Genomic DNA, 24,979 nt, shown 5'->3' on the forward strand with positions numbered 1-24,979 from the left:
CTGATGGGCACCTGGGGAGTGAATCAGTGGATGGAAGATATCTCTGTCTCTGTCTCTCTCTGTTTCTCTTTCTGTTCCTCTGCTTTTCAAATAAATAAAGATGAATAAATAAAACATTTTTCAAAACTCAAATTGAAAAATATGACAGTACTTCAAGGTTTCGGAAAAATGAAATTAAAAGATAAGTTCCTTCAGGTGGAAAAACACTTTGATATCCATGTTTAGTTTTTTTATAATACCAAAGTTCTATGAATTTTTTAGGGACTCCTCATATTTGCTACTTACTAGAAGCAAACAGTTAACCTCCTAATATAAAAAGAGCTTGTTGGCCGGCGCCGTGGCTTAACAGGCTAATCCTCTGCCTTGCGGCGCCGGCACACCGGGTTCTAGTCCCAGTTGGGGCGCCGGATTCTATCCCGGTTGCCCCTCTTCCAGGCCAGCTCTCTGCTGTGGCCCGGGAAGGCAGTGGAGGATGGCCCAAGTGCTTGGGCCCTGCACCCGCATGGGAGACCAGGAGAAGCACCTGGTTCCTGGCTTCGGATCAGTGAGATGCGCCGGCTGCAGCGGCCATTGGAGGGTGAACCAACGGCAAAAAGGAAGACCTTTCTCTATGTCTCTCTCTCACTATCCACTCTGCCTGTCAAAAAAAAAAAGAGCTTGTAGCACATAGGCAAATAATGAAGAAATACTAACAATGCAATAGAAAGCTAGTAAAAAGATGTGCATAGAGAGCTACACACATGAAATGCAATTGGCTCTCCGATATTTGGCCCGACAGCCTCACTCAAAACCAAAGCAAAATAGCATTAGCCAGGTAAGTCTCCTTCCTGCTCAGTGACCCATCGCGCTTCAGCTAAAACACAACCTCTCTGCCGCGAGGACCTGGCTGGGCAGGACCTGGTCCTGCCTGCCAGTCCATCCCAGCTCCTGTGATTCCCCCTTGCTCAAGCCACACTGACCTCATGTTCCTCCTTGAACAGGCCTGGTCCTTTCCTGCCCCCTCAGCAGCAGCTGAAGCCTCTGCCTCCCAGCTGCTGGGTCTGGCTGGGCTGCTCAGAGCTCCGCCCTGCGCATGCACAGTCCAGCAAGCACCGAGGATTGCAGGAGAATTGTAGGCGGAATCTCAACGGCTCCTTCCTTTCTAGAATCTTCCTTCTCGATTTGTATCCTTTTGGGCGGCCCCAAACTCTGGTCTCTGCAGACAGTAAAACGGCCACTTTCTGTGTGAGCTCCTGAACGGGCCGTGTGCTTGGCGGAGGAGCTGGTTAAGTGTGCCACTCACTCAGTTTGCCTTTCGCTCTCCAGGATTTTCTCTCCCCGCATCCACACTAGTTAGTTTGCTTATTTTTACTATAAGGGAACGCAGTAAGGGCAGCGGTCACTTTATAAATAACACAGGTTTACTTAGCTCACGGTTTCGAAGGCTGGAAGTCCAAACACCAGGGCACAGGTTCCAGTGAGAGCCCCGCCTTGGCTGTGTCACCTCGGGGCACACAGCGCTGTAGGAGCTCTGAGAAATGAGGCCAGAGAGCCTGTACCCAGGACCCCGGTGGTCTAGGGACATCCCCCTCAGCCCTGCCTCTTGGAGGCCCCACATCACATCCACACCAGGCCCAGGAATCTTGGGGGATGAACGCCCCCCAAAGCTGCGAACGCCATCTGTTGGTTTTGGCTGCCTTCCAGCGCCTTCAAACCACCGTGCTTTGCAGTGTGTCCCTAACCTGCAGGTACCCTCGGCCAGAGGCAGACACAAGCAGAACTCGGGAACCGACGCGCTCTTCCTTCGTGTCTGGGTCTCCCCTCTTGTTCACAAGCTTCCCACACCTCGACCTTCATCACTGTATGCCTTGTGCCGAGAACTCTGCCTGACACGCTGCGCTGCTTAGCAGGTGCTGAGGAGCAGGTGAATATGCGACCAAACGAACCCTGTGCACCCTGAGCCTAGGTGTGGAACTCAGCCGGCCAGCTCAGTGCCCACCGCAGTGCCCCAGCGCCACCACTGTGCGCTCAGAGCGCCACGGAGGGAGGGCTGCTGTGACACCGACCCCGGCAGCACCAGGCTCGGGGTCCCCCTTGGACAGCTTCCTGAAGGGCCACGAGGACAACCCCCCGCAGCAACTCCTCCTCTAACCTGCTCCCTCCCCGCTGCAATGCACTCAAGGTTTCTGGGGGAAATCCTAGTCGCCAAGTTTAGGGGTGGGACCTCCGGGAGGCAAGGCGGTCACCAGGGCAGAGCCTCCTTCCCTGGGATTAGTGCCCCGTGGAAGAGGGGGTGGAGACACTGCCTCTGGGGGACTCGAGCCCTCATCAGCTGGGGAATCTGCTAGCACCTTGACTTTGAACATCCCTTAGAAATAAACCTGTGTTTGTAAGGCCTGCCTGCCGTATTTGTTCTAGCAGCCCAGACAGATGACCACGCCCTCCCCAGAAGCCATCAACTTGCCCCAGGCCTTGCCCCAGGCCTGTCCATGCTTCCGGAAGGAAGGACTGGGTGATGTAGGCAGACAGGACAAAGGTGATTAGATTTGTTAACTGGAAGACCATGTCTTCACCACACATCTCATGCCCCTACCTGACCACACCTGAATGGCCAACCGCCCATCAGGCTACGTAACCACGCCCCTCTGGAAGTGGTAAAAGGCCTGGAACACGGCGGGCCCTCCCCTTTTATCCCCTTTTCCCTCTCTGCCCTGGATCCCCTTGTTGCCCCGCGCCTTCGGGCCGCCCACGCTCTCTGCCTTCGCTTTGCTCCTCCTGCTAAGCTGCTTGTAGCTGCTCATAACCAAACGCTCACTGCACGTGGCTCCTGGCCTGCTCTTCGCTCGGTATGGCCCCAACTTAATTTCTAGACTTTCCTTTCTCCTTTAGACAGAGCCCACATTCTCCTGCACATTTCCCTTACTAAATAAAAAAGCTTAAAAAACTCACTATGCTGCCTGGTCCATTTGAGCCAGTATTCAGAATTCTCTGAATTTGTGGCAGGAACCCACACAGCTTATTAATTTCGGAAGATACTGATAAGCAGATCAGTTTCACGGGTTTGTGAGCCTCAGAAATCTCGCAGGGGTTAACAGTGGGTAGGGAAGGGGCCTGGGACGGGAGCAGGGAGAACGCAGGGCTTGTCCTAGCTTCTCCTGGCTGGGACTGGACGAGGAGGCCCCAAGCCTCCCGGGAAGCCACATCAGCCGAGGGGCACAGAGCCTCCCCCTCCTCTCCAGCCAGCACACCTGCGCCTGCACCCAACAATTCCAGGCAGGCTGCGGCAGCCGGGGCTGCTCCCCCTCAGGCCGATCTGCTCTCCCCGTGGCCCTGCGGCCTGGGCTGTCACAGGAAGCATGGCGGTGAGCCCGCGCCTCCCTCCGACAGCCCAAGTTCTGGGTCCAAGTCCACTTCTCTCCCTGGAGCCGCTACTTGCTACCTGGTTTGTTCCAGGCAAGGCCAGGGCCACCGGGAAATCCCGGCAGCCACCTGGCCATCCCGGGATGTGGCCTTCACTCAGCACAGCGGGTCTGCCTGACCTGGGGCCCAACTGGGGCTGGGGGTGCCGGGGGAGGCTGGGGCGGCCTCAGAGGAGGGGGTGAAGATGGCAGCAGAAGGGGACAGGGACGTGGAGCGGGAGAGGCCTGTGGGAGAGCGACAAAGCGACGGAGCCGCTGAGCACGAGCCTTGAGGGTGTCGGGGCTTCAGGACCAGCAAGGCCTTGAAGCCCACATGCTTCTTATCAGGCCCCTTCTCTCCGTTTCTATTTGCCTCAGTTGGAAAACTTAGTCGTGGTTTAGAGAGCACCTTTCTTAGGTCCTCCAATAATGACCCTGTCCTTTGTTCTAGACCCTGTCTAGCCCACTCCGGGCCTCATTCCTTTGTAATCATAGCCTCTACTCTTACATCAACGGCCCTACTCCTGACCCGTGTGTATTGATGGCCCTCTCCCCCGCTTACTGTAGGATTGTCCAGACTCGTTCCACAGACAAACCCCTCTCCCCAGGAGAGACAGCGGCCTTTCTCCCAGTCCTGGCTGGGATCAGCTTCCCAGCCTCCCTCTCCCCGGTAGTGATGCCAGGAACAGCTTTGGGCCACGACGTGATCACGACCAACCGACTCCAAACAACTCCAGCAGCTACAAGAGGAGGTCCCTAGTCCACTGAGGCCCCCGCTGGCGCCATCCGAGGTCCCCAAAGCCGAATCACCTCCCTAGCAGTGTTTACAGGAGGTGATGACGGGACCAGCCAGGCTGCTGCAGGGACCCACTCGGCTCCCCACCCAGGACATCACCACTACAGACAGCGCCCATGCCAGCAGGAAGGAGCTCCAGAAGACAGATCACCGTCCCTGCACCCCTCCTGGACGTTTGGGCTGATGTAACCCCATACAAGACCTGCTTTATAAAACAATGAAAGGGGGGATGTTAGTAAAATGGCACGGGACTATCTGTGGTGCCATCGCAGGCTCTGGCCCCATCGCCATTTTGTACAATAAGCTTCCTTCTAAACCCAGCCTGGCTCACTGGAAGTCAGGTGACCAAATGGCCCAAGCACACGCGCCAGCTCCACCCCCCCCCCCCCAACGGGATGTGCTGCCCCTACTTCCTTATCTCCGCAAAGCTATGTCAGACCTGTTCCCCCAGGACAGTGCACGGAGGCGGCGTGTGGGTGTGCCCACCTGACAAGAAAGCTCCCTTGCTTCGGCGTGTGATGTGTTTTGTGGCGGCCTCTCCTTTCAAGGAAGAGCACGGCTGAGGGGAGCGAGAAGGGGACGGAGGTGGGTTGGGAGCTGCCCTGCGGTTTTGAACTCAAGTTCTTAGCACAGATGCAGGGGCAGAGGGGGCACAACATCAGAGGCACGGTGCCCCCAGGCTGAGAGGGCGCCCCCACCCCCGCCCCGAGCCTTGTTCCACCCACCTGGGAGCACGGGTGTAAGTGCAGGTGCCCACCTTGGAGGCACAGGGTCCCGCAGAGGAAATCCTGTGTTGTCGGCAACCACCCCACACCTCACGGTGCCGTGCACCAAGTGGTGGCTCAACACGCACTTGCTGGGCGAACAAATGAATGAAGCTAGGGAGGGAGCCGTGCACTGAGAACTGGCCGGATAGGACGCATTCATTCATTCATTCAACCAGTGCTCTCTGAGGGTGCACGTTCGCCCTCGTGTTCAGGCAAGTGCACCCCGGATCAGAGTTTCTTGTTTCTTGCTAGTGTATGCTCCGGGAAGCACTGCTGATGGTGTGTTCCTGACACACACGTGGGTTCCTGGCTCCTGGTCTCAGCCGCTGGCCTGGCCTGGAGCTACTCCAGACCTCGAGGGAGGAAATCAGCACACGGGTTTGCTTTCCCTTCTTTTTTATTTATTTATTTATTTATTTATTTTTATTTTTTGACAGGCAGAGTGGACAGTGAGAGAGAGACAGAGAGAAAGGTCTTCCTTTGCTGTTGGTTCACCCTCCAATGGCCGCCGCGGCTGGCGCACTGCAGCCAGCGCACCGCGCTGATCCGATGGCAGGAGCCAGGTGCTTCTCCTGGTCTCCCATGGGGTGCAGGGCCCAAGCACTTGGGCCATCCTCCACTGCACTCCCTGGCCACAGCAGAGAGCTGGCCTGGAAGAGGGGCAACTGGGACAGAATCCAGTGCCCCAACCAGGACTAGAACCCGGTGTGCCGGCGCCGCAAGGCGGAGGATTAGCCTGTTGAGCCACGGCGCCGGCCAATGCTTTCCCTTCTTAAACATGTAAAGTTATTTATTTATTTGAAAGACAGAAAGACAGAGAGAAAGAGAAAGATAACTCTCCCAAGTGCCTTCAGTAGCCAGGCCTGGGTGTCCCAGGTGAGTGGCAGGGTCCCAGTGCCCTGAGCCTCCCAGGGCAGAGGTCAGCAGGAGGCTAGAGGGGGGAGCAGAGCCAGGACTCACATCCAGGCACTCTGATACAGAACATCAGTGTCCAAAGTGACAGCTTTGTAACCGCCGTGCCAAATGTGCCCGCTGGAGTTCACATAAACACAAACAGGAAATCAAAACAACACCAATGCTTGCTGAACACCCCCACCCCCCGCGCCGCCACCGCCACACCTGAGGCTCAGCACCGAGGGTGGCGTGAGCAACACAGCCATGATGCCAGTCCTCCCGCCGTGTGGCCCGGCACGGGGCCGGCTCCATGCGGAAGATGAGGAAAAGCTGTCCTTGCCCTCACGGTCTCTGACTGCCCAGCGCACTCCCCACCCCTTTCTCCTTCTTACATGTCCACATATATGCTGTGCCTGCGGTTTTGTGGGCGGACACGCACTGAAAAGGTAGAAGAGCCAACGGCCCTGGAATCGCGAGCTCTCTTTACATACAGGGATGAGCTGCGGACGGGGGCGCCATGGCCGTGTTTCCTACGCTGAGCTGACAGGAGACAGAGAGGCAGAGCTGAGCACTGAGACGGGAGAGGCAGCAGGTCCCAGGGCTGCCGCGTACCTGAGTTCTGCCATCCTGGGCTCCTACGTTCCCACGCGGCCCTTTTTCCCTTGGCTCCTGTCCCTTGCTACCAAAAGAGTCCTGATGGATACACAGCTTGGGATCTGGGACCAGAGCCTTTGTCACAGTGTCAAACACCAGCCCCTTCTCCTGTGCCGAGGGGACGTGTGCTCCAGGGCCGCCTCGCCCGCCAGTCCAGCCTCGGGGCCATCTCAGAGGAGCAGCGCAGGGGACTCCCAGCCCCCTCTGGGTTCCACTTCTCACTGCTTCCCTGGGGCTTCCTCACCCCATGCTGATGACAGACAGCCATGAAGGCCCATACCAGGTAGCAGAGGGCAAACCAGCAGTGCGCGAGATGACTGGGCCTCTACAGGCCCTCGTGCCATTCACAGGGGCGCCGGGGAGGCAGAGTGCAGGAAGCAGTTCGTGAGGACGGTGTGCGGCGGCCAGACCCCACGTGCGCCCATGGCCGGGGGAGAAGGTGCTGGGTAGAATGGACTCCGCGGTGCACCGCACCCTGCCTGCCTCTGAGCACCCAGGGCGTCACCTGGGACACCCTCTCCTGTGTGCACAGGCAGCTGAAGGATTTTAAAGCCATTAGCCCTAGATGGAGTGGCCCCTGGCCCCGAGTCTCCTCCCGCCCGGTCCAGGGCCCCTGAGGCCTCCTCTCCGCGCTGGGGAGTCCCGGGGTGCACAAAGGCTTGGTGACATTTTTCTCTCTGGACGAAGTCCCAGCTGTCTGTGCAGCTTCCCCGGACTCGGCCCAGAGCTCTGACCTCGCATAAGCCGGCTGCCTCCATTCCAAAGCTGAAGACATCCCCGCTGGAGGAGGCGGATGAGAAGTTAATTCTAGCCAGGGCTCGGCATGCTGAATGAGAGCCGTGTCGCCGACAAGCCGGCGAACAGCCAGCAGAGGCAAGCACACAAGGGTGTACCACACTGGGAAAACGAGGGTGGGGGTGGGGGAGCAGAGGCAAGAAGCCGGCACGCGGGCCCCAGCCACCACCTGGCTCAGCCTCGGGGGAGCCGGGTCTGGGGCCCGCTGACAGCACTTGGCCCGGTGGCCTCCCCAGGCAGAGGCGAGGGGTCATCCCAGGGAGAGCCAGGGGCCGCATACAGGGCCGCCAGCCAAGAGCAGCAGCTGTTTTCAATGAGGCGGTTGGCCTCGGGGCCAGGCCTGCAAATGTCCCCGAGTCAGCAGAAGCTGCCTGCCCCGCCCTGCTGAGGGGCCGGCCTCAGGGACCCAGCACCCCACCCTGCATCGCTCCTCTGCTACAGACCTATAGACAGCGTCCCTGCACCCCAGGGAGCACCCCTGACACCCAGAGCCAGGCAGTCACAGGACGTAGAGGCCCCATGCCCTGCCCACCGGCTCCCCTCCACCCAGCAGCCCGGGGCACCCACTCTGTCAGGTGCAGGGCTCGGGTGCTGCCGCCTCTGGCCCGATGTGCCTCCGGCTCCAGCAGCGGCAGGCTCCCTCCACATGCATTTCCAGACACGCTCTTCTCTCTGCCTAAAACCTGCGTGGTGCAGACAGTGGCGTCCCGTGTACCAGAAGATGCTAAAGTGACGGGGCGGGGGGGTGGGGGGGTGACTGTCACTGCCACGTAGGAATGCAAGGGGAGCAGGACACGCAGGACTGGTGCGCAGTGGGCACCCGCAGGCTTTCAGAGGGGCCACTTGCCCCTTCCCACGCTTCTGCTGGCCCCCGGCCCCGCCAGGTGGTGCGGGCTGTGTGGGGACGGCCCTGCGGTTCTCTGGGAACACAAGTCCCCGCCTGCCTCCCCCTGGCGACCGATCTCCCCTGCTGGCTTTTGTCCTCTCACACCAAAGCACCGCAGCCCTGCAGCCCGTCCTTTCCCAGGCCCCCTCGGGCCGGATGAAGGGGGAGCCGCCGAGCCGCCGCCCCCGGACCTTCCCGGGGGCCGCCGGGTCCTAGCCCCCTGCTCCTGTGCCCCCGCGCCAGGGGCTCCGAGCCCTCCCCGGCCCCGCCCCGCGCCCTCTCCTGCCGGACCACCCCCCCACTCCGCGCTGGGGCCCTGCGTGGCGCCTCCCCTGGGCCCTGCTCCGCGTGGCCGCGGCCGTGGCCCCCGGCGCCGTCTGCGAGCCCGCGGCCAAAATAAACCGCCGAGAGCCACTTCCTTCCCCGTGGGGGAGACTTTCACAACGCCGGCCGGCTGGGTCAAGGCAGGATGTGGCTTTCGGACCAGCACCAGCCAAGAGAATTCGGGAAGGGGCCCGCGTGGCGACCTGGAGGCGTCTGGGGCGGGATGAGTGAGCCACAGGGTCGGGGCGCCCACACCTGCCTGGGGGGGGGGGGGTCCAGGCGCATGTGCGGACTGAGCGGGCAGGGGGGCATGTGTGGACGGAGCGGGCAGGGGATGTGTGTATGCGCGGTGGGGTCGGGGTAGCATAGGCTGCAACCTGAGAAGCCCCTCCCCGCAGGCTGCAGGCCTCAGAAGGCAAGGTTTGGGGGCCTTTGTGGAATTTCCAGTTTTCACATTGAAAATGGATGACACTTTTCTAAATAAGAAAAAAAAATACCCATACGCACAAAAAGAAATATGTAGGGAATTCGACTGAAATGTAATCACTTGGGAGAAATTAAGGTTTGAAATATCAAATTCAATATTACAACTGCTCTGTAATAATCTTTCTAATAACAGAAGAAAAAAAAAAAAGGAAGGACTTTTCCACGAATCAGCAGGAAAGATCCTCACTGGCCAGGAGCCTGCAGAGAGAGGGCAGGCCTGGTCCCTGGCGAAGCCCAGCACGGCCGGTGGGCGGCACCGTGCGTGCTGAGTGACAGCATGAATGTGAACCGAGGGATCCTAGAAGTCACCTTGCCATCCTGGCCGGGTGGAACAAGCAGGACCTGAAATCCAGTAACCCCACGGCAGACGGCTGTTTAAGCTGATCATTGTGTACAGCCTGCGACTGTGTTTTATGTATCTATATCTATATATAGCCAATGGCCCTTGGCAGACAGACCCTTCCCCTCTCCTGCCAGAATGTGGAAACTGAAAACAAATAGATCGGCCCAAGGACAAGCAAACAGCCAGAACCTTGCCTCTTCGTTAGGTCTAAAAGCTGCTCATGTTCTGAACGGTACCATGCCCGGATCTGCTCATGTAGGCCGAACACACATTGTCCAGTATTGAGGATGAACTGGGAGACTGCTGACAAATACAGCAGTGCAGCTGGCACGGACCAGAACTGGCCCAGACAAGGGCGCTCACCCCGCATTTATGGAAGGAGGCAGTGCCATGAGCTGGGCACCGAGCACTGGGTCCCGGAGCTTCCCAGGCCATGGGAGCAGCAACCCTCAGAAGCAGACAGAATTCTCTTCTCCATGTGACAGATGCGAAACCAAGGCATTGAAGAACTGTGAGATTAAGAGACCTTGATGACACGGTAACAAGGGGAAGGGCTGGGCGAGGCAGCCAGGCGCACTGACTCCAGGTATTCAAAACTGAGAGCCCATAGTCAAGCTGTGTTCAGCCTCCATTGTGTGAAAGAAAGTGAACCAACACTTGAAACTCCGGAGAACGCACGTACACATGTGGATTTCCAGCTGCTCTTGGCTACATGGGGAAGCCTGACAACCCAGTGCCAATGTGCCAATCACGGGGTGGGGGGTGGGGACGTCTGCCCGCCTGGAAGGGCGATGGGCTCACCAACTGCCAGTCTCTGCCCAGCCCTTTTGCATCCTCCCACACACACGCACTGAGGTGGAATGGGGGCGGCCACATATGTGTGTTATTATGCTTGCATCACTGCTTTGGTCAGGGTGTTGAAATATTCTTGTGTACCCTGGTCTCCATGGAGAATGGCCAAGGTCAGGTGTGTGGCACAGTGGTCAAGATGTCTGCATTCGTGCAGGACCGTCTAGGTCCAAGTCCTGGCTCTGCTTCTGATTCCAGCTTCCTGGGAAAGCACACCCTCGCAGGCAGCAGAGAAACCGCTCAGTGCTTGGGTCCCTGCCACCCATGTGGGAAACCCAGGTTGAGTTCTCTGGTCCTGGCTCTGGCCCAGCCCAGCCCCAGCTGCTGCTGGGGAGTGAACCAGCCGCTGGAAGATCTGTCTGTCTGCTGTTCAGATAAATACGAGGGCACTGTGGCACAGCAGGTTAAGCATCCCATACTGGCTGCTGTGCTAATGCTCCTGGGAAAGCAGCGAGTGAAAGCCTACGTGCTTGGGCCCCTGCACCCATGTGGGAGACCCAGATGGAGTTCTTGGCTCCTGGCCTAGCTCTGGCTGTTGCAGCCATCTGGGGAGTGAACTGGGGAGTGGATGCGAGATTCTCTAACTCTCCCTCTCCTTGTATCCCTCTGTCTTTTTTAAACAATCAATAAAATATAATTCAAGAGAATGACCACAGGGCTATGCCTATTTGACATCCTAGGAAAGAAATGGGGCGGAGTGTAATCACTGTGTGTTCTGCGGCCCTGCAACCTCTCAGGAGACATTTCTGAAAGACGCGGCCAAGTCACCCAGGAGTCACGGTGCGTTTCCTCCTGAGCTGCTGCTCTACTCACTGGCCAGTCCCTGACCTTCTGACAGTAGCATTAAGGATGACTGACTTGATTCTAGAAGCAAATGTGGCATTCTGTAATGACAAGTAGAGAGCCAGCATTGTGGGGCAGCAGGTTAAGCTGCCGCCCATGATGCCAACATCCCATGTGAGTCCCTGCTGCTCCACTTCCCATCCAGCTCCCTGCTAATGCGCCTGGGGAAGCAGAGGGAGATGCCAAGTGCTTGGGCTCCTGCACCCATGTGGGAGACCCAGATGGAGTTCCAGGTTCCTGGCTTCAGCCTGGCCAGCCCCCGCTGTTGCTGCCATTTGGGGGAGTGACCCTGTGGATGGAAGATTGCTCTCTGTCTCTCTCTGTCTCTCTCTCTCTCTGTAACTCTGCCTTTCAAATAAATAAAAAATTTTTTGACAGGAAGAGTGGACAGTGAGAGAGAGAGACAGGGAGAAAGGTCTTCCTTTACCGTTGGTTCACCCTCCAATGGCCGCTGCAGCCGGCGCACCGCGCTGATCCGAAGCCAGGAGCCAGGTGCTTCTCCTGGTTTCCCATGGGGTGCAGAGCCCAAGGACTTGGGCCATCCTCCACTGCCTTCCCGGGCCATAGCAGAGAGCTGGCCTGGAAGAGGGGCAACCGGGATAGAATCCGGCGCCCTGACCGGGATTAGAACCCAGGGTGCCGGCGCCACAGGCAGAGGATTAGCCTATTGAGCCATGGTGCCAGCCTAAATAAATCTTTTAATTAAAAAAAAAAAAAAGTAAAAAAGTTTCCTCTGTATCTTCTCGTGGCTTGATAGCTTGTGTCTTTTTAATGCCTGGCTCCACCAAAACTGGTTTTATCCATCCACCTGCTGCAGGCTATGCTGGTGGCTTCCGAGTGTGGCTGCTGTCGGCACCCAGGCACAGGTGGGTGGACCCATGTCTTCAACACTGTGGGGACACCTGGTAAGGGTGCAGTTAGCTTGATCAGGAACCATGCAAACATTTCCCACAGTGACTCTCTGTTCTCCATTCCTACCAGTAATGCAGAGAATTCACAGCAAATTCGTGAAAAAGAAGGCTAACTGGTGGCTGAGCAAGGAGGAAAATGGAATCACAGGTGCTCAGTTGAAAGCGCAACGCCGTGTTGGTCATTCTGGAGTCTGGACCCACCCAAGTGCAAATCCGTGCTCAGACCCTGGGTCCCAGGGCTGCTGTCTCACTTCTGCAAGCCTGGACTGGGAAGACACAAATGCTGAATCTCACAATTTCTCAGCGAAGGCTGAACGGTGCCCTGCGCTTGGGACGCGCTCAGTAAGGGAAGGTCATAGGTGTACGGAGCCATCTAAAAGGTCAAGGGGAATGCATATCATCTTTTTTTGTACTTAGCAAATTAATTTTATTTGAAAAGCAGAAAGAAAAAGAGAGAGAAGGAGAGAGAATATCTTCCATCTGCTAGTTCACTCCTCAAATGCCCACCAAGAGCCAGGGCTGAGCCAGGCTGAAGCCAGGAGCCTGGAATTCCACCCGGGTCTCCCACGTTGATGGCAAAGACCCAACCACTGGAGCCACCAATGCTACCTCTCGGGGTTGACATTAGTAGGATGCTGAAACCACAGCGGAGCCGGGACTCGAACCCTGGCACTCTGATATGCATGTAGGCGTCCCAAGACTCTTTGCCACACACCTGCCCCCTGTATTATCTTTTAATTCCATTTGGCTGCACATTTTTTTGAAGAATCCTTGTGCTGTTCTGCCGGGATTGGGGCAGTGAGCCTGGGAACCAGGCTCTGCAGATGCTGCGATTCGGGTAAGAAGGAATGGTAAGAGCAAACAAGGCCAAGGCCTTGAGTGTGTAATCTGCTCTTCAGAAGAATTAAAACAAAAATAAACCCACAGTGCAGATGCGGAGCCCTCGCCCACCCCCACACCCCGTTCCCCCGGAGGCCAGCATTTGCTTCTGTCTTTGAACCTGCAGAGCCCTCCACCATGCAAGGAGAAGAGGAGGGTGTGTCAGGGCAAGGTGGGGGATTTCTGGGAGGTCAGGGCAGATCTCCCACCACATTCTGGCTCTGCAGAAGCAAACATCAAAGGCAGCCCTAAAGGGAACATAAGGTCACACACTGAGCGGCTGGGAGGGAGCAGTGGACGCAGGCCTGGCAGGAGGTCCTGGCTTCTGGGCGGTCACGGCTGGAAGTCCAGGTTCCCACCCCCCATTCTCCCAATCTGAACAGCCTGTGGTCTGGGCTGTTTTCTTACCTGTAAACTGAATTACAAAATCTGCTCATCTCCCAAGTGCCCAGCCTACAGCAGACAATCCATGTGCATTACCTGTGCTGGACTAGGGACGGTGCCCTGTGCTGTGGGCAAGGGTCCGGTGTCCTCCGATGACAAAGCTCTTAAACACAGACTCCTGCAGGGACAGTGACTAAGAGAAACAGCTGTCGTGCTGGGGGCAGGGTCACCGGTAACCTTTACCGCATAGATTACTGTTAGGTTTCCAAGAATAAGTAAGATGGAGGGAAGGGAGACACAGGGGATCTTAAGATCTTCAAAGGAGCCACATCTCACTGTCTTTCCCCCAGAACCTCCTCGTGCTTTGCCTGAGACAGCCACAAAGATCACTCACACGACAGCCACCACCGCCACTGCAGCCGGACTGACAGACCAGTGTCTGCCTGGGGCCCCCGAGTTGCTTCTCGTCCCCCAGCCTTCAGCCGCTTCTCCTGATTTCTCAACACCTTTTTAGGACCCAACAAGGAAGGTCCCGTTCACGGTTGCCATCCCTGTTCCTCTCTCACGAATGTTAACTTAAAATAAAATGTCTCTCGCCCTCTCGCTATAGCTCTACCTTTCACATATAGAAATCTTTTTTTTTTTTTTTTTTGAAAAAAGATTGTGTGATATTCCTTGGTGTGATTACAGCTCTGGGTTCAAAGCTGCACACGGATTCCTGCTGTTCACCAAGTACACTGCCTTTTATTGCTAGAGATTTTAACCATTCTGCGTGGGCTTATTAGACAATGGCATTCCTTTCTTTGTGCTCTGTCCATTGTCATTGTCTTACCTATTCCGATCTTAAGTGCCTTAAAAATATTACAGGTTCCTGTGTTTTCCTCATTGGCTTACTTGAACCTCGTGCCACGGTCATTAAAGTATCTCTTCCCTGTTTGCTCTTTTTGCATTTTACTTGGGACCCCGCCCGCAGAGGTCACTTTCCCACTCAGGGGATCATTCTGACTACAAATGGCACTGGACACAAATGAGGTCATAGGTACCACTTCACTGCGTCCGGCGCAGTGTATGTAAGTTCACACAGTCTGTTGCAGGTGGGTGTAGACTGTACGACCCTCCGTTGTGTGATGAGACCACAGTTAACCTGGTGTTTACCTATTGTTGGTGCACATGTGGCTGTCTTCCGGTTGTCGCTTTTCAAGAACAGTTTAAATTATTTAGATGGCCCACTGGACACAGGAGGGAAAGGCAGCTCTCGGTGCAGTGAGGTAGCAGGCACCAGCTGAACCATGGGACCATGGTCGGCATCAGGAATGAGGGGACTTTCACAGGACCCGACACAGGGGGAGGACACACCACGCGGTCCTCTTCCCAAACACATCTGCTGTGAGTCCAGGGATGGGTAGGAATGAGACAAACTCGGATCGTGTCCTCAAACTGCACTGCGTGAAACCAGAAAAAGCCAAGCAACTCTTTCGGATGAAAGGAGATGGCAGACGCGACACTTAATTGAACCCTGGACTTAAAGACGGCAATAAAAGACATGATATGGGACAGTGAAGAAATCCAAACATGGATTGCATGTCAGAAAAAACGAGTGTGGGCTGGCGCTGTGGCTGAGCCCCGCTGTGATGGCGCCATCCCAGCTCTGCTTCCCAGCCAGCTCCCTGCTAACGCCCTGGGAAGACAGTGGAAGGTGGTCCCTGCCACATACATAGGGAACCCAGACGGAGTTCCTGGTTCCTGGCTTTGCCCTGGCCCAGTCCAGCTCTTGTGGCCATTTGGAGAGTGAACCAGCAGATGAAATATTGCTCCCTCTCCCTCTGTAACTCTGCTTTTCAAATATATAAATCTTAAAAAAAAAAAAAAAAAGATTCTGTGGAGCTGGCACTGTGGCACAATGGGTTAACGCTCTGGCCTGAAGCGCTGGCATCCCATATGGGCGCTGATTTGAGCCCTGGCTGCTCCACTTCCAATCCAGCTCTCTGCTGTGGCCTGGGAAAGCAGCAGAAGATGGCCCAAGTCCTTGGGTTCCTGCACCCACATGGGAGACCCAGAAGCAGCTCCTGGCTTCAGATTAGTGCAGCTCCATTGGTTGCAGCCATCTGGGGAGTGAACTAGCAGATGGAAGACCTCTCTCTCTCTCTCTCTGTAACTCTGTCTTTCAAATAAATAAAATAAATCTTTTTAAAAAAAGATTGTATGATATTCCTTGGGTGTGATTATAGCATTATTGTCAACAAATGTCTTTTAGTTGATACAAGGTGAGGCATGTAGGAATGAAATGTCCTGTCTGCAACTGACTTTCAAACCTTCACCACACAGACAGACAGACAGACACACACACACACACACACAGCAAGGTCAAAGCAAACAGCAGCTGTTGGTGGCTCTAGGTGAGCAATGTTGCAGGTGCTCACTCTATTACTTCGCACCTCCTGCGCTGGTCTGCACAGCTCGTCCTACGTAGTCCTCTGGAGCTGCTTTCCCCACTCGGCAGTGTGTCTCGGAGGGTCTCATGCCACTGCACCTGGCCGAAGCTTGTTCACTCCCTACGGCTGTATATTTCAGCGTCTACATGACTTACCCATCTATGTGTCTATGTGTAAGGCGCATGCTCTATGTTTTTTTTTGTTTGTTTGTTTTTGACAGGCAGAGTTAGATAGTGAGAGAGACAGACAGACAGAAAGTTCTTCCTTCCGTTGGTTCCCTCCCACAAATGGCCGCTACGGCCGGCGCTGCACCAACCTGAAGCCAGGAGCCAGGTGCTTCTCCTGGTCTCCCATGGGGTGCAGGACCCAAGCACTTGGGCCATCCTCCACTGCCTTCCTGGGCCACAGCAGAGAGCTGGACTGGAAGAGGAGCGACCTGGACAGACTCTAGCACCCCAACCGGGATTAGAACCCGGGGTGCCGGCGCCGCAGGTGGAGGATGAGCCTAGTGAGCTGCGGCGCTGGCCTCTATGTTGTTTTGTTCTTGTTCTTAGAAGCAGTGCTTCCAAGCGCTTTCCAAACCACCAAGCTCTTACAGCCTCGGATCCATCAGAAACGAGGTTGGGCATCTCGGGCAGTTCCAGGAGCTCCTTCCTGTGGGGAGTGGAGATCAAGCCCGGCCGTGAGCTGTCTCCTGGGGGGGGGTGTCCTTCCTCCGTGCCAGGGCTGCTCTGATGCCACCATCCTCTGCTCTCAGACAAGGTCCTGCTCCTGGGCTGAGACTGTAGCGCTTCCATCTTCTTTTGGTAGACTTAAACATGGCACTGAAAAATGACATCATTGTGCATTCGATTCTGTTTCCATTGTATATTTTGGGGGCTTGCCTTCCAAATACAAGGCTCTGGAAGGCAGGCACCACGCTCAGTGTGCTCACCACAGTGGCCCCCTCACCAGACAGCAAGCCTGGCACATCGCTGGTGCTCCGGAAAGCCAGCAACTCAAAGACGGCAGGTACTGAATGGCTACGCGGCGGACAGCGGACATGTGCATCTGAGTGGTCACCGGGGTGTGCGGCCCGGGCAGGAACCCGCCTTGTGGTCACGAGACCCTCCTCTTCCGCCCGCACCGCCACTGGCCCCAGTTGCCACTGAAAACTACGAAACTGTCCCTGTGTAGTTTCCAATTCGTTTTGCTGCTAGGAACAGTGCCGGCATTTAGTCTTCCTCTTCAGGATTTAAATGCCTTAACAACTCCAAGTGGAATCGCAAGGTCCGAGGATGCGAAGCCTCGTGGATGCGCGAGAATGAATTCCGAGTGATTTCCTCGCAGTCCCGCCGAGCCTGGGCTCGCTGTTCGTACTCGTTTACTCAGGCATGTCCAGAAAGCGAACTCTTTCCTTCACGGGGACCTCTGTGTGGTGACCTGTCACCGGAACCGCCTCACGCGTGCTCAGCTAGGAACACACTAGCTGTCATCCCGCTGTCCCAGGAACGCGGAGGCAGACTCCCTTCTCCCAGGGCCCTGTTTCCGGCGCGTCTCACAGGACGTTCTTAGAACACTTTCCCTCTAGCTGTGCGATGCACCCGAGCCCAGTGGGGCCTTTTCTGTTTCATTCGCTGCCATCGGCTCTCACGACTGGGACATCACCTAAAACTCCTGCGCTGTCCTTCTGTGCTTGTCTGCCTTCCATTTGTTCTTCCCTTTTTATGTATTTATTTGAAAGGCAGAGTTACAGAGCTGCAAAGGCAAAGAGAAAGGAGAGAGAGAGAGAGAGAGAGCGAGCGAGCGTAGTCTTCCATTCGCTGATTCACTATCCAAATGGCCACAATGGCCAGTGCTGAGCTGACCTGAAGCCAGGAGCCAGGCACTTCCTCCAGGTCTCCCCCGTGGGTGCAGGGGCCCAAGGACTTGGGCCATCTTGTACTGCTTTCCCAGGGCATACCAGAGAGCTGGATCGGAAGTGGAGCCGGGACTTGAACAGGCGCCATATGGCAGTGGCTTTCCCCAATATACCACAGCACCAGCCCCCCTTTTTTTTTTTTTAGCTTTTCAGTCAATACTTGCCAAGTGCCACAGTGTCCACAATCCCATGTTGCAACCTGTGCAGGGACAAAATGGCCTGCCTGGGAGGTGCTTCTAGGCTAGGGGGAGAGGATGTGCACCCCCCCGGGGTGGGTGGCAGTGATCAATCGCTGGTGTGGGGCTCTGGAGAGAAAGGCTCCTTCAGCTGAGGGCAGCTCAGGCAGGTGAGGCCGCAGACGGGAGCCAGGTGAGGCCGCGGTGCGAGCAGGTGCCGAGACGCGTGGCTAAGGGAGCCTGGCTGCAGGGCGAGCAGCAGCCTGGGGATGTGTGAGGGGCTCACGGGAAGGAGCGCAGTGTGGCTTGTGCAAGGACTTGCAGAGAATGGGAGACCTCGAAGTCTACACTGCAAATGTCCAGAACTCACTGAAGCGGTCCTGCAGGATCCTGAATCTGACAGGCACGCCGGCTCCGGCCGAGGCCAGGGACGAAGAGGGCGTCCCAGGGGCCAAGGCTGGAGCACAGGGCCACATGCGCGTCTGTGGGAACGCAGCCGCTCCTTGCAGCACAGTGCGGAACGCGGTCTAGAGAGGCAGCTCTGCAGCCTGGCGGGGACGGACCTCCAGGAGCAGTGGAAACAGAAACTCCTTTGCCAAACGGCTGAAAATAAGTTAGCTATTTGGGTAACGGAAGTGTTAGGTGTGCGTGCAGACGGGAGATGAGCCCAGGACCCACCGACGGCGCGGCTGCGTGGCTGTGGGCAGGAGGCGCTCGGGCTCTGAACATTGACTTCTGTGCGGCCCGAGTGCTTCCCACGGAGCATGGGTGGCACCCAGGCCTCAAAGCGAGGCCCCAGGACGGTTGCCGCACTCAGCAATGGCAGCCCCGCTCGCTCGGCCCCGAGACCCCAGGCAAAGGGCGTCTGGGTGCCGGAGGAGTGGCCGGCATGCCCAAGCGCCCCGCGGTGCCTCTGATGCTCGGGTGAGCATTGCCAGGTGCAGAGTCCCAGCAAGTCCCAGCTGCACCCGAGTGAAGGCGAAACGGGGGAGTTTACCGACAGAGAGGGCAAGAGAGGGTGGAGGGAGTGGGGCACTTGAGGAGGGGTTTTCCCTTCAGGATGTAAGTGTGCTTCTATCAGAAGCGTGCTTACTTTGAGCCTTGTAGGCGTCTCCACGAAGTGATGGCTTTCCACCTGCTTCCGTTGAAACGGGGCGGTCTAGTTAGGACTTTGAGAGCTGTATTTACGGTCTCTGGGCCCCTGACATTCAAGCTGTCTCAATAATGAAGACGGAAATGGTTGCCCGCTGTTTGCCCCGGGGTGTGCCAGGCACGCAGCCCTGGTTCTCACAGCACCCCTACAAGGGCACACCTATCCTGAGCCTCTGTCTGAGGCCACACAGGCTGTGAGCGACATTAATCCTGGTCCAAGGGTCCTGTCCCCTCTCCAGAGGCCAGAGAGGAGGAACATTCCGGGCCACACCCGCGCTCCCGCCCCGCTGTCAGGGCAGGGGCCGCACCCGGCTCCTTCCGAACACAGACTGCCAATGAAGCCTGGACTGGGCTGCACCCTTCCCCGGGGACCCCGAGCCCACCAAGTGTCCTCTTCACCACAGCCCCAGGGGCTCTGAGCCACCACCTCCTGTTCACCACGGCCCCAGGGCACCGAGCCCACCACCTCCTGTTCACCACGGCCCTGGGGGCCCCGAGCCCACCATGTCCTGTTCACTACGGCCCCGGGGCTCTTAGCCCACCATGTCCTCTTCACCACAGCCCTGGGGGCCCTGAGCCACCACCTCCTGTTCACCACGGCCCCGGGCCCCGAGCCCACCATGTCCTGTTCACCACAGCCCTGGGGGCCCCGAGCCCACCATGTCCTGTTCACCGTGGCCCTAGGGCCCTGAGCCCACCATGTCCTGTTCACCACAGCCCTGGGGGCCCCGAGCCCACCATGTCCTGTTCACCATGGCCCCAGGGCACCGAGCCCACCACCTCCTGTTCACCATGGCCCCAGGGCACCGAGCCCACCACCTCCTGTTCACTACGGCCCCGGGGCTCTGAGCCCACCATGTCCTCTTCACCACAGCCCTGGGGGCCCTGAGCCACCACCTCCTGTTCACCACGGCCCCGGGCCCCAAGCTCACCATGTCCTGTTCACCACAGCCCTGGGGGTCCCGAGCCCACCATGTCCTGTTCACCACAGCCCTGGGGGCCCTGAGCCACCACCTCCTGTTCACCACGGCCCCAGGGCACCGAGCCCACCATGTCCTGTTCACCATAGCCTGGGGGCACCAAGCCCACCATGTCCTGTTCACCACAGCCCTGGGGGTCCCGAGCCCACCATGTCCTGTTCACCATGGCCCCAGGGCACCGAGCCCACCATGTCCTGTTCACCATAGCCTGGGGGCACCAAGCCCACCATGTCCTGTTCACCACAGCCTGGGGGCACCGAGCCCACCACATCCTGTTCACCACGGCCCCAGGGCACCAAGCCCACCATGTCCTGTTCACCATGGCCTGTCACCATGGCCTGGGGGCCCTGAGCCCACCATGTCATCTTCACCACGGCCCCAGGGCACTGAGCCCACCCGTTCTGTTCACCATGGCCTGTCACCATGGCCTGGGGGCCCTGAGCCCACCATGTCCTGTTCACCACGGCCCTGGGGGCCCTGAGCCCACCATGTCCTGTTCACCACGGCCCCAGGGCACCGAGCCCACCATGTCCTGTTCACCACGGCCCCGGGGCCCCGAGCCCACCATGTCCTGTTCACCACGGCCCCGGGGGCCCCAAGCCCACCATGTCCTGTTCACCACAGCCCCAGGGCACCGAGCCCACCACCTCCTGTTCACCACGGCCCCAGGGCACCGAGCCCACCACGTCCTGTTCACCACGGCCCCGGGGCCCTGAGCCCACCATGTCCTGTTCACCACGGCCCCGGGGCTCTGAGCCCACCATGTCCTCTTCACCATGGCTCCTGGGACCTGAGCCCACCATGTCCTGTTCACCACGGCCCCAGGGCACCGAGCCCACCATGTCCTGTTCACCACGGCCCCGGGGCTCTGAGCCCACCATGTCCTGTTCACCACGGCCCCAGGGCACCGAGCCCACCATGTCCTGTTCACCACGGCCCCAGGGGCCTGGCGGTGGCGGCTGATGCTCCACAGCTGCCCTCCAGCAACACCTGAGCTGCGGGCAGGGGCAGGGCGGAGGTGGGAGGTGAGCACCGGGCTTGGGTCCAGCCCAGCGGCGGGGAGGGGTGTGCGTCGTGCGCATTCCCCAGCCACAGCGCAGCCTTGGCCGGCCTGCGGCTTCCCCACACAGGGCAGAGCTGAGGAGTAATAGCATTTGCAGTGCCCAGGGTGAGAGCCAAGAGCTGCGTCACCACCCCAACGGTCCACTCCACCCGGATTTATAGGACCCCGTCATGGGAAAGCGGCCCCTCCCCCGTCCTGAAGGCAGACTTCTGGTCAGACCAGCCCAGGGACCCCTGCTGGAGAAGGCCCGGAGCGAGGTGGGCGGTGGAGAGGCACAGGCCACGGTCACCCCAGCTCTCAGCACTGCACAGGCCCAGGAAACCCCACTAAGCGACCAATGAAGGCAGCAGCATGTGAATCTGACCCCGGGAAGCCGGGGTGCCGGCCTGGGCACCTCTGCTCACTCAGCGCTGCCTCACCCACGCCTCCCTGGGGGGCGGCACCTCACAGCCCAAGGACACTGATGGGGCTCAGGCCCTGCCTGCTGGACCCACTGGGACGTGGGAGAGCCAAGTGCCCAGACAGCCGTCATTGACCGGGACGGGGACACATAGCGGGGTGCGCTCCACCCTTGTGCTCAGGGTCCTCTCCGGGGGACACGGGAGAGGTCAGAGAAGGCCTGGCGTTCTGGGGGACCCCACACTGCAGCGTTTTCCTCTCCCCGTGCAGTGCTTCCTTGGTGCCAGAGGGGTCTGCTCTGTCCCTCACCTGGGTGCAGTGTCACTTCACCACTCGCTGGCATCTCCCATTGAGGACTCCCGTGTGCCCAGCGTGGGGCACACACAGGGCGTGGCATATGGCGGCGCTGCCTGTGGAGCTGGGCACAGCGCCCAGTACATCATTGGCCGTGTCATGGCTGTCAGCACCTCACGCCCCCAGAGGGCATCAGGGGGCTCCTTTCAAAGGCTTAAATTAGGGGGAATTTAAAGGAACAGTCTCCAGAAGGCTTCTGCCCGTGACAACCAGACCACGCGGGCATCCGGAAGTACCCCCCCCAGGCCTGGCAGCTCTGGAGTGCTCATGGGGTGCAGCAAGGAAGCAGGTTTGGGGAGCAGGCAGGAGTAAGATGGTCCCCATGTCTGTGGCCTGCCAGGAGTTGGGCCGGGGGCACACGGGATGTGACTGGCAGAGCCTGGCCACGGCAGCAGCAGCAGCAGCATCTACAGCCTCCCTCCCTGTCCAGGAAGATTTCCCAAAGCCTCCTCACTCCGTACCCCTGGGGCTCCCAGCAACCCCATTCCTCTGCTCCAACCCCCCCCCCCCCCGCCAGCCCACAAGCCACCTCCTTGTTTTGGCCTCCCGGGCACCTGGCCAGTTTCCTTGTCCACTCAGCCTCCTCCCGACCAGGGCCCAGCAAACTCCCAGATCATCCCCGGCAGAGCCCAGCCCACCTTCCTGCGGGCGCCCTCGCTGCTGCTGCCTCCCTGGGCCTGCAGGCTCCCTGCCTCCACCACACCAGCCATTTAGTTATGGGCTGTCCAACCGCACAGAAATGACCAAACTCCACCTTCGCCTGCATTTCCTCACCTGCAAAATGGGCCCAACAGTACCCACCTCGTTGCGTTATTGGCAGAGTTAAACGTAAAACGACGCACAGAGCACTTCCCGGGCTCTGGGCCATGGCAGGCGCCCCCCTCCCCTCCCAGTCCAGGGGTTGCTGTTTCACCCCCTTGAGGACGTGGCTTTCACTCTTTTCTATTCCCCCCCTCCCCCGCCCAAGTACTGGGCTCAGCGCCGGGCTGAATGTTCCAAACACGCAGCAGCACAGCAGTGAACAAGGGTGCCTCCAGTGACCATCTTTGGGGTGTGCACAACGGAGGCACAGGGAGATGGATCAGCCACCACACAGCAAGAGGGTGCTGCCCACCTTGCTACAGTACCCCTGCTTCTCAGCCCACAGGGCTCCCCTGCCGGGGACCAGGAAGCTGCCCACATACCATGCTGTCCCCTCTCCCTGGGGTAAGTTCGCCCCAGCAGCACCAGATCCTGCCTCCAACAGGTGCTTCCTGGGGCCCGCTGGTGAATTCATCCCAGTGCCCACCTTATGCATCAGTACAAGGTATGGGAGCTCTTCCGGTGGGGAACTTGGCCAGAGGGAGGCCCAGAAGGTGGCAGGGGGAGCAGACTGGCAGAGGGGGCAGCTGTGTGCTGGGAGATGCCAGGAGCATTGTGCTACAACTTGGTCCTCCTGCTCAAGTGCTGCTGTGGAGAACAGCCCATTGACCCACAGTCTCCTGGCCCAGACCTAAGCTTGCTCAGAGGGTGATTAAGGCAGTGCCACCGGGAGGGGCCCTCCAGGGCGGGGAGGGCCAGGTGCAGACGCCTGGGGCCTCTCCAGGCTTCCACTCCCTCATCAAGAGGGCGGAAGGGGAAGAGGCGAGGCAGCGTTTTTGGCCAAGACTCTCTTCCAGGGCCTGACTCTCCAATGTGCTGAGCCCCCTGCAGGGGCCATGCTCCCCACCCCTCGCACCCTGCCAGACTCCAAGCTTCCCCAGGCAGATGTGCAGTGGTGCAGTGGGCAAGAGACAGCCCCCGGCCTGTCCTGCAGTGGTGCGGGGCTCTGCAGGGCTTCTGTTTGTCCAACACTCAATTCCAGAGGGCCGAAATTCCGGAGGGCAGGAGGGGCTCACGGCGCACGGAATGTAGACCCCGTAGACCCCGAGCCCCCACCGTTCCCATCAGGCAGATGCCTGACCACCCTGGAGGCCCCAGTCTCTCCAGGGGGCTGTCTGGTCCTTGCACAAAACAGCAAGCACTGCCCACTGTCCCCTTTCGCGCAATCCATCCCCAAAGCCCACACAAAGCAGGACCAAGCTGGGCGCAGCGCTGGCGCCGGGGTGACTGCCCCCCTTGCACATGCCAGCATTTGCTCTTGATGCCCCCACCCCCAGGGGCTCTGCTTCTTGGGGAGGGGACCTGTGCTCCCCCTCCGCTGTCACCCCTTGAGAAAGCAACGCCGGGTACAGTTTCAGGGTCGGCTGGCTGCATTTAAGCATCTTCAGCTGCTCTTTGCCGGGGGCCAGAGCTGCCCACACAAAACTGCTCCCCCAAAACTCCCCGCTCACGCGGTGCGGATGCCGCGTGCCACAAGCTGTCCTTGAAGACCCAGTGTGGAAAAGAAAATATAAACACCCTCGAGAAGCCGGGAAGGGAAAGCGAATCTTCGAAGGGACGGAACGAACACAGTAATAACGCATCCGTCCTGGCGGCGCACCGGGGCGGGGGGCGGCCGTAGACTCTCGCGCTGAGCCCCCCGATTTCCCCGGACGCGCCCCGCGGGTGCCCGCCGAGGGCAGGGTTGGCGCCGGGTGGTCCTTGAGGGCCGGGCGGGGGTCCTCCGAGCGCGCGCTTCCTCCGAGGCCGCGCGCGTCCCGGCTCCCCTCCCCCGCCGCCCGCCACCCGCCACATCTGTTTCCACTCAGGTCCTCCCCCTCCAGGCGCGCGCCTCCCCCTCCCCCGCTTGCGGAGGAGCGAAGACGATTTTTTAAAAACCCGGTCACACACACGCACACGCACACGCACACGGCTGCTAGGGAGGAGGGGAAGGAGGGAAAAGTGGAAAGGCCCGCGCGCGCGCGCTGCCCCGCCCGGCCCCGAAGTTGGCCAAGTTGGCAGCGTCTTACCCGGGGGGGCGGCGGCGGCGGCCCCGGCGCGGCCGAGGTGCAGGCCCCCGAGGAGAAGGACGCAGCGCAGCAGGTGACGAGGCCAGGGTGCGGGGGCCGGCCGGCCGGGCCCCATCGCCGCGGTGCGGCGCTCAGCGGGCGCGGGGGCCGAGGGCGCAGGGGTGCGGCGCGCGGCGGCAGCCCCGGTGCTAGCTGTGATGACCGCCCGCGAGGGGCTCGCGTCCTCCTCCGGGTCGGGACGAAGTGATGCCTCCAGGGGAGGAGGGGGAGGGAGGAGGCAGGCCGGGCGGAGGGAGGGCGGAGGGAGGAGCGCCGAACCCGGGAGGAGGGTTTGAGGGGCAGAGGGGAAGGGAAGCGGGCAGCGTGGGAGGGGAAGGGGAGGAGGCGCGGGCGGCCAGGGGCTGGGGCCCGGGCTGGAGGGAGAGAAGGGGATGGCGGGAGAGGAGGACCCCCGCGCACGCCCTT

The 24,979-nt window shown here is 59.0% G+C and overlaps 1 protein-coding gene across 1 annotated transcript in view; it reads right to left on the reverse strand.

The window, feature by feature from the left end:
* The window catches only part of MRC2 (mannose receptor C type 2), a 50,781-nt gene extending 26,152 nt beyond the window's left edge, over window positions 1–24,629 (reverse strand). Inside the window, 1 exon segment of the mRNA XM_062175518.1 lies at window positions 24,515–24,629. Within this exon segment, the coding sequence (XP_062031502.1) occupies window positions 24,515–24,629 (115 nt within the window).
* Window positions 24,630–24,979: the final 350 nt, after the last annotated feature.

The sequence above is a fragment of the Lepus europaeus genome, chromosome 18, assembly GCF_033115175.1.
Source record: "Lepus europaeus isolate LE1 chromosome 18, mLepTim1.pri, whole genome shotgun sequence".
Lineage (NCBI taxonomy): Eukaryota > Metazoa > Chordata > Mammalia > Lagomorpha > Leporidae > Lepus > Lepus europaeus.